Source organism: Canis lupus, chromosome 28, assembly GCF_003254725.2.
Source record: "Canis lupus dingo isolate Sandy chromosome 28, ASM325472v2, whole genome shotgun sequence".
Lineage (NCBI taxonomy): Eukaryota > Metazoa > Chordata > Mammalia > Carnivora > Canidae > Canis > Canis lupus.
Window position 1 is genome coordinate 13,608,064 of NC_064270.1, and position 15,411 is coordinate 13,623,474.

Sequence of the window (15,411 nt, forward strand, 5' to 3'; positions counted from 1 at the left end):
CAGATTTCCTATAAACCATTTCAGAGAGTTGAGAGTCTGTGGTTTTGCTTTGGTGTGTAAATAGTGGAATAGTGAGAAAACTTACACTTAACATCTCTGGGGAGCTTTGTATCGATGTGGGGCCAAGTGCCCACTGTGTTGGGATGTACGAGAGGAACAAATAACCAACCAGGGCTGGGGTCTCTAGGAACTTAGAATCTACTGGGAGAGGCAAGGCCATCACACATCAGACAATAGGCTGCTAATTAAATGCTGAACCATGTGGCTGAGCATTCAATAGGAATCCAGGGAAGTGGCTAGAAGAGCAAGCAGGAGACGGGACTTGAGCCCAGGAATGGCTAAGATGCAGAGAGACTGTCTCCAGAAACCCCTCCCATGTGGAATGAGGCCAGTGGCTAGGATGAGGTTGGTGACAAGGCAAGGTCTCAGATTCTTTTTTTTTTTTTTAATTTTTAAAAATTTTTATTTATTTTTTAAGATTTTATTTATTTATTCGTGACAGACACAGAGAGAGGCAGAGACACAGGCAGAGAGAGAAGCAGACTCCATGCAGGGAGCCTGACATGGGACCCGATCCAGGTCTCCAGGATCACGCCCTGGGCTGAAGGCGGCACTAAACCGCTGAGCCACCCGGGCTGCCCAAGGTCTCAGATTCTTAGAGGTCATCTGGTCTTATATGCCACTCACATAGAACTCTCCCTTCCAGCAGTTCTGCCTGCCAGGCTGCAGCCCCTGCCTGGACATAGGACATACATGGACAATTGTCATTGTTAGCAGAACTGCCTTTATACTGAGTCAGGGTAGTGTTGAGGGAAGGACCTTGGAATCCAGATGTCTGGATGTGGGATCCATCTGCACTCCTTACTGGCTGTGGGATCTTTGGCTACTTACATAATCTCTTTGAATCTCACGTTCCTCATCTTTAAAATAGACAACAGTATTCACCACTTAGAGTGATGGTAAAGATCTCCCTTTGACACCCTCTCTTCTTTCCATCTATCCTTCCCAGTTTGCTGAGCCCCGGAATGGATTTTAGTTTATCACATGATGTGGTCCCTGCACTGGAGGAGCTTCCCCACCATCCCGGTTACCTGTCTCTGAATTCATTCTTGACAGTTAAAAGTCCCTCCTTTGTGAACACTGAACTCTAGAGAGTCTAGCCAATGCCAAGAACAGTAGAACCATGCCACTCTCCTGGAGATACTACATCCATAATGTGGCCTAAGATTACATTCGATTTTTTTTTTTTTAGCAGCTCTGTCAGACTCAAGATCATATTGAGTTGGTGGTCAACGAAAACCTTGAGATCTTTTTCACATCAATTGCTATCAAGCCAGGTCTACCCCATTCTGCACTTGCATAATTGATTTTTTTAAACCTAAACATAGGGCATTCCATTTATCCCTGTTGAATTTCATCTTGTTGGTTTGGGCTCTTAATTCCACCTGATTAAGACATAAGGATGTCTTCTGTAGCATTATCCTAGTAGAGTTTTTCACAAGAATTACTTGTCTTTAAAATAAAGGAGAGACAGGGAACCCTGGGTGGTGCAGCGGTTTAGCGCCTGCCTTTGGCCCAGGGCGCGATCCTGGAGACCCGGGATCGAATCCCACGTCGGGTTCCCAGTGCATGGAGCCTGCTTCTCCCTCTGCCTGTGTCTCTGCCTCTCTCTCTCTCTGTGACTATCATAAATAAATATAAAATAAAATAAAATAAAATAAAATAAAATAAAATAAAATAAATAAAGGAGAGACAATCACCCACCAGTGGAAACGTCCCTCCTGGTTGCAATAAATGAATGCTTTGGATACTATTGGGCCCAGTAGCCATCTACCTTATCACTTGCCTTCATCTTGCCCATAACATTAGGAAGGAGATTCTTTGTGAAATGTTAACATTCACCACATCCACAGCATTTCCTTCATCAATAAAAAATGCAATTTAAGTTGATGAGCAGATTGAGCACCTGCTAGATAGAAAACATGGCAGGAGGAGTGATTTACAAACGTAAATAGAATGCAGCTCTTGACTGCAAGAAGCTTCTAATCTAGTAGGGAGATAAATGTGCACATCATTATATAAGCAGAATGTGATAGATGCTGTGATCAAGGTATAAAGCGCTATGATGAATATTTTTTAAAAAAGAAAGAGAGAGAGAAAGAGAGAGAGAGAGAGCAGTTGCTTCCAACCAGGGCAATTAAGACAGTTTTAGTGGGGTTGGCATTTGATTGAAGCATTGCTACCTAATTAATGTGCCGCACCTTCTTCTTGGTAAATGCATGCTGGTTCCAGGGTATCACCATGTTCTTTCCTGTGGCCCACAAATTAACTGTATAATAATTTCTTCTGAAAGATTTCCCAGGATGCCTGGGTAGCTTAGCGGTTGAGTGTCTGTCTGCCTTTGGCTCAGGACACAGTCCTGTATCCAGGGATCAAGTGCTGCATCAGGCTCCCTGTGGGAAGCCTACTTCTCCCTCTGCCTGTATCTCTGCCTCTTTCTGTGTGCATGTCTCTCATGAATAAATAAATAAAATCTTACAAATAAACAAACAAACAAATAAATAAATTCCCCAACCCTAGCATTACCATTTATTAGAGCATTATTTGCATAAGCATACCATCTCCACCCCCACCCCCTCCCCCACTCCCCCTTGACAGGGCAGATGGCTTGGGCTTTGTCACTGCCTCACCCCTTTCGTTGTGTCTTCTTAAGGATTATCAAATTTAGGATCCTATCTGCTTCGCCCCCTAGGGTCCTGGTAGATGAGTTATCTGGGCCTGGGAAAGTTAAGTAAATTGAAATAGTTAGGGATCCCCTGGGTGGCGCAGCGGTTTGGCGCCTGCCTTTGGCCCAGGGCGCGATCCTGGAGACCCAGGATCGAATCCCACATCGGGCTCCCAGTGCATGGAGCCTGCTTCTCCCTCTGCCTCTCTCTCTCTCTCTCTCTCTCTCTCTCTGTGACTATCATAAATAAATAAAAAAACTAAAAAAAAAAAAATAGGGAAGGAGTTAACCTGCCTGGCCCCCTCCTGCTGATCCTATTTTGAAGATTTTTTTTTTTTTTTTTTGGTGGAGAAGGCAAAGGCAAGCTGAGGAAGCACCGAGAGGTTCTACACCTTCTCTCCTTTTTTGTCTCAGTCTTACTCTGCTTCCCAAGTACTGAGCGTAAACCTACCTTCCTTCTTGGTCTTTCTTCAAACATAGCTACGAAGGCCCTTTTTTCTTCCTGATAGGTTCATGCTATTCTCATATCCATCCTTGGTTATGGGCCCTTCCTTCCTTCCATCTGTTATGTGTCCTTTTTAAGAGGGGGAAAAAAAAACTTTTGTCTGATAATAAGTATCATACATGCTCATTGTAAAATATTTGGAAGATACAGTAAATTAAAAAAAAAAATCACCCTGATCTCATCACTGAGAGATAACCACTGTTAGAATTTGGTCTATTCTTCACAGTCTTTTTTTCCCCTTCTGTGCATATATAATTTTTTTATCAAAACTGGAATGATACTGTATATATACAGCTTGTGTCTTGCTATTTTTGCTTAACATTATATAGGACCATTTTCACATATCATTAAATATTCTTTGAAAACATGATTTTTTAATGGCTGCATAATCTTCCACTGTTCGGTGTACATGATCTTTTAAAATCTAGGCTCATCATTTTTAAAGCTTATCCATGTGCAACAACCACGATTTTCCTTAAATGTCCTTCTAGTTCAGCCCCTCCCCCCACTCCAGTGCCTTTACTTTGTCAGGTTGATTATTTGAGCTTGTAGAGGTGAAATTTCATTTTTAGAGCACCCTGTCCTTAGGGAATTAGACTCCCTTGCCATGGGATCACGACCGTTCCTTCCCTCCACGTGTAGCCGTTTGCTTTCCTTGAGTTGGATTCTGTCCAATGCCTCCTCCCTTGGCTACTGTCAACTCTAGACATGGTTGCTTTCTCCCCAGATCCCCATCACTTCTCTTTTATCGGCTTTTGTTTCTCTCAGAATTAAGCAGCTTGGAATAGTGAAAAGGGCATTGGACAACTGAGAACCTCAGTTCCCCTCCTAACGATGACTAGCTGTGTGACAGGGGACAATTACTCAACCTTTCTGAGCCCTTTTTTTGGTCTCTAAGAGGGAATCAGCTTAAATGATCTGCATGATAATTTGCAGCTGTAAAATGCAATGACACTGAATCCAGAGTAGCAATTTCTTTTGTTGCTTCTTTTTTTCCTCTCAAAGGTAAATTGTTGAGGGAGGCAAGTTACAAATTTATCTACCTTTGCTTCTGGAATTCTGTTAGATGAATCAGCCAACATTTTTTTTTATCACCTCGGGCCCTACTCTAGGTTTACAGAGATGAAAAAGATGGGTCCCTGCCTTCAAAATAGTCACAGTTTAGTGGAGAAAACAAACATTAAAAAAACAACCATGCAAACAACAACAACAACAACAACCATGCTACATATAGATTCTAAATTTGGCTCTGCTTCTTACCGGCTGTTGTAGGTAATTTGGTGCAAGTTACCTAACCTTTCCATCCTTCGGTTTCTCCAGGTTACGAACTCAAGCTGCCATACGCATATTGCCTGTGTTTGCTTCTGTCTCTTCCAGTACTTGTTAGCTGTGACCTTAGGAAAGTTCTGGAACCTCTGTACATTTGTTGAGAAAACATTTGTTTTCTCAACTCCAAAATGAGGATAATAATAGAAGCTTCCTGCTTAAGTTCTGGTGAAAATTAAATGAGTTAATATATGTACAATTCTTAGATGATTGCCTAATATATAGTAAGCACTTCATGTTAGTTGCTGTTATTGTAAGAATTAAGTCAGTGTCTATATGTTACACATAGTGTCTGCTACTGTAATAGGAACTGGATCGATTTCAGTTATTATTATTATTTCTACAATAGAGGTTTGGATAGATGGCTACTGGAACACAGAGAAAGAAGAAATTAATACTGCTGAGGGAGGAGCTAGCCATCCATTGGTATAACTTTGAGGAAACTCAATCCAGAAAAGCTCATGGGACTTGGCCAAGGCCATCTAGCACGTGAGCGACAAGACCAGGATTTCAACTCCGATGTCACTCCTAGTCCAGCGTTATGTTAGGATCACTAATGCAAGTTAGTGTCCCTAGAGGCATGTGGGTGTAAATGGGCACAGCAGCCCAGGCAGCTACCCCTACTTTTCCCCCCTCCCATGAACTTCACTGTTTGTTTGTTTAAGATTTTATTATTCATGAGACACACACACACACACACAGGCAGAGACATAGGCAGAGGGAGAAGCAGGTGTCCAGTAGGGATCCTGATGCGGGACTCAATCCCAAGACCCAGGGATCAGGACCTGAGCCAGAGGCAGGCTCTCAACCACCCGAACCACCCAGGCGTCCCTCACTGAGTGGGCTCAAATTTCAGAAGCCCAGAAGCTGAACTTGGTCAAGGAGAACAGGTGGTCTGCCAGGGCCAGGCCAGGCAGAACCTGGTCTTGCTCAGAGCCTAAGCTGTGGGCCCTATTTCCAAGGGCTTCTTCATGCTCTCCTCCTGAGTGTCGCTTGGCCCGGGCACACTCGCAGGCAGGTTGTCCAGTTTAAGAATGGGAGGCAACGGGGACTGTCATCCCATCTCCTGGGACAAACGGTGATCCAGGAGGGTGATCCCAGGAGCGCACTCTCCAGCCTGGCCCTTGCAGCCCCTCCCAGCACAGGGCAGCACGGCTTGCCCCCTGCTCTCCCCACCCCCCTCCTCCTGTTTTTCCTTTAACACCCAGCATCTCCTCTTCGGGCGTCTCTCCCTGCCTTTCCTCGCGTGCACTCCTCCCTCGCTCACACTTCTTTCCTTTCTTTCCCTCCTGCCCTGTCCCCTCCGATCGCACGAATCCCGGCGCTCCTAGCTCCTCGGGTGCGAGAGCCGCCCGGCTCGGCGGGGCTCCTGGGCTCCTGCCGGCCCCCGCGCCCCATCCGCGGGGAGGGTGGGCGCCGCGTGGGGGTGGGGGTGGGGCCGGGGCTGCACCGGCGGGCTGCGCTGAATGACAAGCGGGATATTGATCGCATTCTGAACTCAGCCCAGCCGATAGAAGGTAATTAATGACTCCATTTGCCTCAGTACCGAGGAGAACAATTGAGTTTGAAACTGCAACAACTGGCAGCTGGGGGTGAACCCCTCAGAGGGGGAAGGTAGTGTTGGAGGAGCCAGCGGGGGAGGGCGGGCGGAGGCCAGCGGTCCGCACCGTGGGGAGCAAACGTCAGTGCGGAGCCCCCACCCCAACCGCAGCCAGCCCCGGCCCCTCCAGCGCCCCGGGCCCTGGCGGGCTGTTCCTACTTCCTCCATGCTTTTCTCTTTTCTTCCTCGATCGCCTTTTTGGGTCATTTTCTGCCTTCGGATGGAGTAAGACTGACTTTCCTCCAGATTGCTTCTGCTCTGCTGTGATCTTGCACACTTTCCTCACCATCCCTTAGCTTGGTACCTCATTTGTAAAATTGAACTAACGGTATCTCTTCGGCAAGTGTTCTGTGAGAACTAGAGATAATGTGTGTGAAACACCTAAAGCCTGCCTAGCCTGGAGTTAGCGTCCATAAATGATGATGATGTCCATAAATGATGATGATGTCTTTGACACGAAAGGCCAATTTGGTACAGTGGAGAGAGGGCTCTGGGGTCAGACATCCTGAGTTCAAATCCAGTCTTTGCTACTCACTAGTTGGATAATGTTGAACAAATAATTTTGCCTCTCATCTGAAAAATGAGAAGTACCTCGCAACATTGAGTGAATTTTTTTTTAAGATTTTATTTATTTATTCAGGAAAGACACAGAGAGAAAGAGGCTGAGACACAGGCAGAGGGAGAAGCAGGCTCCATGCAAGGAGCCCGATGCAGGACTTGATCCTGGGACTCCAGGATCATGCCCTGGGCCAAAGGCAGGCACTAAACCGCTGAGCTACCCAGGGATTCCCACATTGAGTGGATTTAATGAGTGTGTGTAAAAACTCTAATGTTGGTTTCCCCATAGACAGGTAGATATGTGTATTGGGTCTTAGAAAACTGAAGTTAGCATAGTTCTTTACCATGCTTTTTTTTTTTTTTCTTTACCATACTTTAAAAGAATTCTTTTCACTTGCCTAATTCCTATTTTTTGGGACTTGGGGGGTGGCCCTTGTTCATCCCATCTTGATTTTGTAGACTTTGATGAGCCTTGGTGCTTTCTAACCAAGGAAATGGCATTATTACTCCTGTCTCTGATCATCACCCAACATATCTTTTGGTCAGTGCACAAGAATCTCTCTCATCCCTCCCAGTGACTACTTTGAGAATTCAGGTAGAAAGTCATCACAAAAAGAGGACAGAACTCTTCTGTGCCTAGCCCTCATCCCTAAGACATGGTGTTCAGTGCCTTCCCTCCTGCCCAAGCTGCTGATACCTTGCTGGACAAAGTTCATGATTGGCCTGGGTTCAGAGAGGTAGAAGGTAGGGCTCTGCTCCAAGGAAGCCCAGAATAGTTGGGGAATGACAAGGCTAAGTGAGTGAGTGAGGAGAGCAGATCTTTTGCTGAGGAGTGAAAGACATTTTTATTAATGATTTTAGAAGTGGTACATGCTTATTGTACAAAGCCTGGACAATATGGAAAAACTTAGTTGAAAAGAAAACAATTTGCTCATGATCAGAAGATAACCATTGTTAACTATGCTGGTGGCTCTCCTTTTGGTCAAGACAATCTTTGGTTTTGCAGTTGTCTTCATGGAGACTGGGGCACTGCTGCTGGATCCCATGCTCTGGATGTTGGCCGGGCAGGCAGCCCCTGCTGCCCATTGCTGCTCTGTCCTCAGCTATCTGAGGATCTTCTGGTGCAAGGAACTGGAGCATCTTCTTGGTGCCAGGCTTCCTGGTGGATATGCCCTTGAGCTAGCCTCCTACCTTATTTAATCAATACTTTGTTTACTGTGAGTCTGTTTCCTCACCAGTAAAAAGGGGATTATAATCCCTACCTGCCTTGGAGAGTGGTTAGGAAACCCAGATAACCTAAGGTCTATGAAAGTTTTTGTTAACTGCTCAACAAATAGGAAGCAGTCAGAGGAGAAGCCAATATGAGTCTTTGTTCCCCTGAAAGAATACTATTCATCAAAGTTTTAGCTGAGCAGTTTGTTTAATTAACTTCTTTATATCCTGCCTTATTCCAAAAAGGACTTGTAGTAGCTCACTCTCCTTGAGAGTGCACTTGCTGTAGTGCACAAGACACTCGGAATGGGCTCTAGTTCTGAAAATCCTACTACCTAGTTGTGTGACCAGACTGGCCACCCTCTCCCCTCACTGCTCACCCTTTCTAGTTTTCCTTCCTGCAAAATGAGAAATTTGGACCATATGTCCCCTAGTTATTTTATTTATTTATTTATTTTTTAATTTTTATTTATTTATGATAGTCACAGAGAGAGAAAGAGAGAGAGGCAGAGACATAGGCAGAGGGAGAAGCAGGCTCCATGCACCGGAAGCCCGATGTGGGATTCGATCCCGGGTCTCCAGGATCGCGCCCTGGGCCAAAGGCAGGCGCCAAACCGCTGCGCCACCCAGGGATCCCTCCCCTAGTTATTTTGAAACAGTCTGTGCTCAGCCAGCTCAGGGCCATAGGCTGTGCCTTCAGTGTAGAGAGGATGCTAGGAGGGAAACCATGCCCCAGATGGAGTCAAGTGGTCCCCAGCTTAGCCCCTGGGTTTGGAACTTGGGCATCAGAGTGAAATGATGTAGTGGGCAGGCTCTGGGTGAAGCAGACCTGAATTCAAATCCTGACTGTCATTTACTAGCTGCCTAGTCTTGGCTAAGCTACTTAATGTCTCTTTGCCTCAGTTTCCCTCTCTTTCACATAGGTATCACAGTCCTGGCCTCACGGGGTTTTGGGGAGGATTCAGTGGCATGTGATAAACTGAGTACTGTGAGCTGCTAATGGATGGTGGCTGGATAGGGGACAGCAGGAGAACAGGGCTAAATCTTCCACATGTGGAGACTGACTAGCACAGGGTCCTTTCCTCACTCAGGCAGGGTGCAGGGTGAGGTCTTACTAAACCTAAGCAACTGAATTTTCCAGCTTTAAACTAAACACATGGCCTGGCAATGGAAAAGAATATTAAAAATCAGAACTGTCCCGTAGAGCCCGGGACATGTGGCCACCATACTCCAGCCCTCTTCTTGGAGCCTTGACAAGGAGTTGGCTGACAAGGGGTTGGCTTATCTCATCACGATAAAGGCCCAGGGCCTCCTCCTATCATTTTGGAAGGCCTTCTCTGGAACCAGCTCCCACCACCACGGGCCATTAGACCCATTTTATCCCAACCCTACCGTCTGTGACAGGGCCTCGGTATGGGGAGTTCAATTTAGAGACTGTCTCTGGACCCTGTTCTCAAGCGACCTCTGCTGCCTTCTTTGGATGGCAATTCTGCAGCTCCCAGGTCAAGTGCTACTCTTAAGTGGGAACACAGTGTTCTCTGTCCTTTGGGTAAAGGCACGTAGGTGGGCAGGGTGGTGTTGCTGAGAGTGATGCTGTTAGAAGCTCACCAGCAGCGGGGGTAAGAGAAGAAGGAGCATAAGTCTACCCAGGGACCTACTATGGATCTTCCCACATCTTCTGATCGCTAAGGATGTGTGAGATTTGCCTGATAAGTGCCTGGGTGTTTTGGGGTGTCAGGCCAGCCAGGTGTCCAGTACAGAAACCTTTGGCCAGGGGTCTGGATCAATCATTCAGTCAGTCAGTCATCAAACACACCCTCTATACCCACGTCCATGCCTGGCGCCAGAGCCACGAGATGCATCAGTGTGGTCTCTGCCCACAGGGAACTCACAGCCTGGCTCTTTGGTACAAGGGAGCTGTCTCTATTGGGTCAGGAATCTTCTTGGAGAAGGATGCTATCTAATTACTCACACATGGGAACCCCGGGTGGCTCAGCAGTTTAGCGCCTGCCTTCAGCCCAGGGCGTCATCCTGAAGACCGGATCGAGTCCCACGTCAGGCTTCCTGTGTGAAGCCTGCTTCTCCCTCTGCCTGTGTCTCTGCTTCTCTCTCTCTCTCTCTCTCTGTATCTCTCACAAATAAATAAATAAAATCTTTAAAAAAAATAATTACTCACACTTTTCATTCCCCACTTACTCTGAAACCTGGATCAAGACCTGGTCTTGCCTCCTCCTCTGTTTTGGCCCAGCTCTGCCAGAGCCAGTGACCATCCAGGCCTCGCAGTGGTCTCCTACTGTAGTTTCATCCCTCTTCTTGCTGTCACCTCTGAGGGTCTCCCCTTGAGAAGTCCCACCCTGGGCACTCTCTCTCCATCATCCTGAGGACCTCCCTGCCAGTGGTCAATGCTGATGACCGGTTCATGCTCTCTTCCTTTTCTGTTCTCATCTTCCACATTCTCTTTTTGTGTCTGCCTGTCTTCCTCTCCTGTCTTCTCTTTCTGCCCCCTCCTTGCCCTACCCTCCAAACCTACCCCCATCCCCGCTCGTCTTTAGTTGGATAGCCAGGTTTCCTGTCCGAGTGCCTTGTCTCCAACCAGCACTTCGGAGGGCTTCTGGTGTGGGGAGCATCTTCCCTTCTTCCTCTCCCTGTCTGCCTCTTCTCTGCTTCTGCCTTTCCTCCTTCCCCGGGCTTCTTCTTGGACCTCTGACCCCAGGCTTCTCCCAACCACCTCTCCTCACTCCTTCCCCCTCTTTCCTTGCCTTCATCCCTTCCTTCCTTCTCTGGCTGAAGGAAGGTGGGTGCCACCGTGCCTCTAGAGAAAACCTGCCAGAGCTCCCTGTCCCCATCATGATGTCACTGCCCGCTCTCTGTCCCGACACCCTGGACTCCCCCAAACCCCCAGAACTTTCTTTGTGCTCCTTCACCGTTCGTCATTACCACTGCCTTTCCTGCCTTCTCATTGCCTTCCTTCTCCCCTGGGGGGTTTCCTCAAGCCTCCCATGGCCTCTGGTGGGGTTCTCTGCAGGCTTTCATCACACCACCTTGCTTCGCCAAATCCTCCAGCACCTTCATTCTCTCCATCACCCCCCCCATGCCCTTCCTCCTGCTATTCTCTTTGCCCCGCCTCCTGCTGCCACCTCTTCCAGAAGCAGCCTTCCCTTTGCCTTCCCTTCCTCCCTCCCCCTTCCATCACCACCGCTGCCTCTGTAACCTGTCTTATCACCAGGGCCTGAGTATACAAAAAAATAAATAAATAAAAAGGTCAGTGAGTGGAGGGAGCGGCAATAACCCCTAAAACAGTACTATCAGTGGAACATGATTGATCAATTGAATTCCATAGCGGCTGAAAAATGTGGGATTAAGTAGTGTATTATACGCACAATGAGTTGAGGCATGATGTTCATTTCAAGTTCATTTCGCCGGCCTCTGCCACCAGATCAGGCAATCAATAGGGGCAGCAGATATCATATATCACCTCTCTGCGGGCTGGGGAGAGAGCACCATAATCTCTCGCAAATTTAGAGTGACAGATTTGTCAAGATCTGAAGGGCCCCTGAATAAATGAAGGAAAAGAGACTCCTCCAGCCAGTGACCTGAGGACAAAGCTTCAGTTCAGCCCCTATACACGCACACACACACACACACACACACACAAGGTTGAGCCAAGCCACACACAGGCTTATATACAAATCCACACAGAGGCACAATATGAGCCTTCCCACACATGTGCACACACCCATGCACGTAATGTATGAGCACATGCTCACAGACAAATGCACACTTTCTTTCCCAGGGCCCATTTGGTGACACTGCAACAACCACACACAAAGACACTGCTGCCTCCCTAGGCCCTAACAGCAGGGCTTCCCAAAAGGTAGGAAGACTCCAGCAAGAGAGGATTAGACACAATGGAACGTGCAAATAGCTTTGAGGGGTGGAATTAGGATGATGGCACATCCTTGAAAGAAAAGCAGGCACAGAAAAAACATGGGGCACATGAGCTCATGCTCCCCATACAATCACACATGTACACACACACATTCTTTGAGAATAGTTCTCACTCTGTCATTTACACATACACAGATGCATATTTATCTGGATGTTTATAATATAATGTTTGTAATATTACAAGTGCATTTACGCAGAGAATACCCACATAAAAGGAAAAACTAAATATGCCACACCCTAACTCATGTAAGAGAGACACACACACTCTCTAAGACAGAAAAACATTCCTGAGGCTTAGACAGTAGAAAAACACAACAACCAAGTTTTGTGTCTCTAGGAATGCCAGGAACATGGAAATACCATGGAGCCTGCTCCTGTGTCTGTCTATCTACCTCAGACTCAATCTTGGGCTTCATTTCTCTCTTTCTTATACACACACACACACACACACACTTTTTTTGCTTTCCCACCTCCTGAGGAACAGAGTGGAGAGAAGACAGCAGGTCCCATTTGGACAGCAGACCCCCATGCTCCATCTGGGAGGGCAGAAGAGAGGATGGCTGCAGGATGAGGTTAATCAATATGTAATATTTTCTATGGTCTCCTGAATGATACTGTACGGTGTTACTGTATATAATGCAATATTGATTATATCATATCGTATAATCACCTATAAACTGATATATATAATAGTCCCAGAGGAATACCCTGAGGCCTACAACGTGGGCTGGCCCCAGGCCCAAGGCCCCGGTGGCTCTTGAGCTGAAGGAAGCCAAGGAGCGGCCACACTGTGGCTGGGGAGGACTCAGCTTCGGCCTGGAGAGTTGCTGGGTAGGGGTTCAGACAGAGAGAGAGAGCAGGCACTTAGCTCACTGTGTGCTCTGAAACCCTAACAGAACTGATGCAGGGGTGCCAGGATGGGGAGGGAAGGTAACAGAAAGCCTAGGTCGAGCTGGACGTGGACAGAATTGGCCTGCAGCCCCAGGGAGCGGGCACTAGTGTGGCACCGCCATGGCCTTTCCTTCGCAGCGTGAGTCTCAGCTCTCTGTGAGAACCACAGGAGGAGCTGGTGGGGCTCGAGGGGCTGGCCTCCGACAGAGACCTAGTCAGAGTCCGGGTCAGAGACAGAGGCTGAGGAGGACAGTCTGGGCACAAGAGTACCCACAAAGTCTCTGCCCAAGGCCGTGTTTCACTGCTCACATGCCACCTGCTGTCCTCCTGCTCTGCTCGGAGTCCTGGCCCCATGCAAGCAGAATGCTTCAGCTTGACTTTCAGAATCCCTCCTCCCTCGGCGGTGAAGTTAATTACCTCACCCAGCCTCCAGGTTACACTCAGCCTCGGAGATTTGATGATTTTCCACCCTTGGAGTCAGTGGAACTGAAATTCATCTCAGAGCCGAGTTCAATTCTCCACAGGCTCAATGATGCTGGTCTGAGCCACCCAGCTCCTCCCCCAGGCTGACGCAGGCCTGGGGACAGCAGGGGTTCAGGGGAAACATCTCCAAGGAGACCCCCAGCTGTACCTCTGCCCAGTGTTCCCGCAGTGCACCCCCCCTCCCCTCCCCGCACACTGGGACAACTTCCCATTCTCCCCCGAGGTCCTTCAGAGGCTCTGGCTCCCCCAGCCAGATCTCTGAGGCATGGTCAGCCCCTGGGCCAGCTGCTCCAGCCTAGAAGCTGGGAAGGAGGGGTCCCAGCAGGGGTAGGAAGCCCCCTCGACTTGCTGTGCCTCTGCTGGCCCATGCTGATGTCCCCACTGTGCCTGTGTCTTCTAGATGTGTCCGAGGGCTCAGTCCCCAATGGAGACTCCCAGAGTGGCGTGGACAGTTTGCGGAAGCACTTGCGAGCTGACACCTTCACCCAGCAGCAGCTGGAAGCTTTGGATCGAGTCTTTGAACGTCCTTCCTACCCTGACGTCTTCCAGGCATCGGAGCACATCAAATCAGAACAGGTGAGAAAGAACTTTCTGCTGTCAGGAGTGGACAGAAACTGGGCAGAACAGGCCTCTGGAGAACGTGCGTACCCAGCATTGCAAATGCTGCATATGGGTGCACCGTGCGTGTGCTGTGTGGGCACACTCACATAAGGACATTATGGTAGAGTTAGGAAAAGCCATTATGGTACATGGCTGTCGGAAATGATAAGTTCTGGGTGCTAGGATGGTCTTGGATAAGCCTTGTCACCTTTCAGAGCCTCAGTGTCCCCATGTGTAGAACGGAGGACTTGGGTAAGGTCTAACAGGTCCCTTCCAGCCCTGCCATTCCATGCGTCTGGCATGGAATACTCAGGAAACGTCCTTATCCCCTTGCCATATCCCAGAGGCCTTACAGAAAATTTGTGCAACCCCGGGGTGCTCTTCTCGCCTGATATCAGAAGGAGAGGCCCCAATGCTTGCTTCCTGCCCCCAAATCCAGCTGTCCAGCATGACTTGACAGCCTACCCCGCAGACCCCATACTTCCTCCAGATGCAGAACAGCCCTGCATGGGTCACAGCCCACAACACATTAGCACAATACACAATGTAGGAACATATCTCCTAACTCCTCACATTTACCCATGTGCACGTGTTTATACACCACACAGACACCTGCTCCCTCCCCCCACTCACAGCTCACAGGACTCAAAGCACAGCCCCCAGGTCAGTGGGAAGAGGTGCCTTCTCCCATACCATAGCTCCGCACACCTCCAGCGCCACCTCCAGCGCCTGCCTCCACCCACACATCCATAGAGGCCCCCCATGCACACACTTGAAGATAGGAGCACACACCCATTCCTCCCACGCCTACAGCCCAGGCCTGACCCACACTGCCACACAATACAGTCAGCTGGGCTTGCACGCGCACACACTCATGCACACACTGCGCACTCGCACACCTGCGTGGCCCCGCAGGCTCTGCACGGCACAGTTCCACTCTAGGACTCCAGCAGCTCCCAGCCACTCGCCTTCCTCTCTGCCTGTCCTTTTATCCCATAAGCTGTTTGTCTTCATAAAACAAAAATCAAAAGTCTTTTTAAGGTGCCCTGAGCCATAAACCAACAAAGGAGGAGCCGGCCGAGGCGGGCGGCTCGGAGCACCCTCCACGAGTCCCCGGCTGTATTACAATGAATAACCTTTATTTACTTTCATTAGACTATTAAACACCAGCACAGTCATTTTTCCCCCTGAAACTCGAAGCAGGGCCCATAAAGCAAATCCGAAGCCTAATTGAGTTCATTTTAATTTCTCTCCGATCACAGCGAATTACTCTGGTGATAAATCAGGGGGCAGCTTCACCCCCAGTAGAAGGCCTAATTTGCAGCTAATTACAAAACTGATTTCTACAGGAAGATCAATACGAGAAGGAATTGGAAATGACGAGGCAATCCCGGCCAGCCAGGGAGGGGAGAGGGCCCTCTGGGGGGGCCAGGAAGCGGAAGGGAAAAAAACGGACCCGAAAGAGCAGAAAATCAGTTTTAATTTAACGTAATATTAATCAGAGCAACTTTTCCTGCTTTGTGCAGGCTCCTGGTCGGCCCAGCTCCGGGGTCTGGCTGAGCG

At 48.5% G+C, this 15,411-nt stretch overlaps 1 protein-coding gene across 7 annotated transcripts in view; it reads left to right on the forward strand.

The window, feature by feature from the left end:
- Positions 1–15,411, forward strand: part of PAX2 (paired box 2) — an 82,791-nt gene that overhangs the window by 46,653 nt on the left and 20,727 nt on the right. For all 7 annotated transcript variants that reach the window (XM_049103657.1, XM_049103656.1, XM_025466916.3 and 4 more), the window contains one exon: positions 13,649–13,824. In XM_049103657.1, the coding sequence (XP_048959614.1) occupies positions 13,649–13,824 (176 nt within the window). The remainder of the gene's footprint in view (positions 1–13,648; positions 13,825–15,411) is intronic.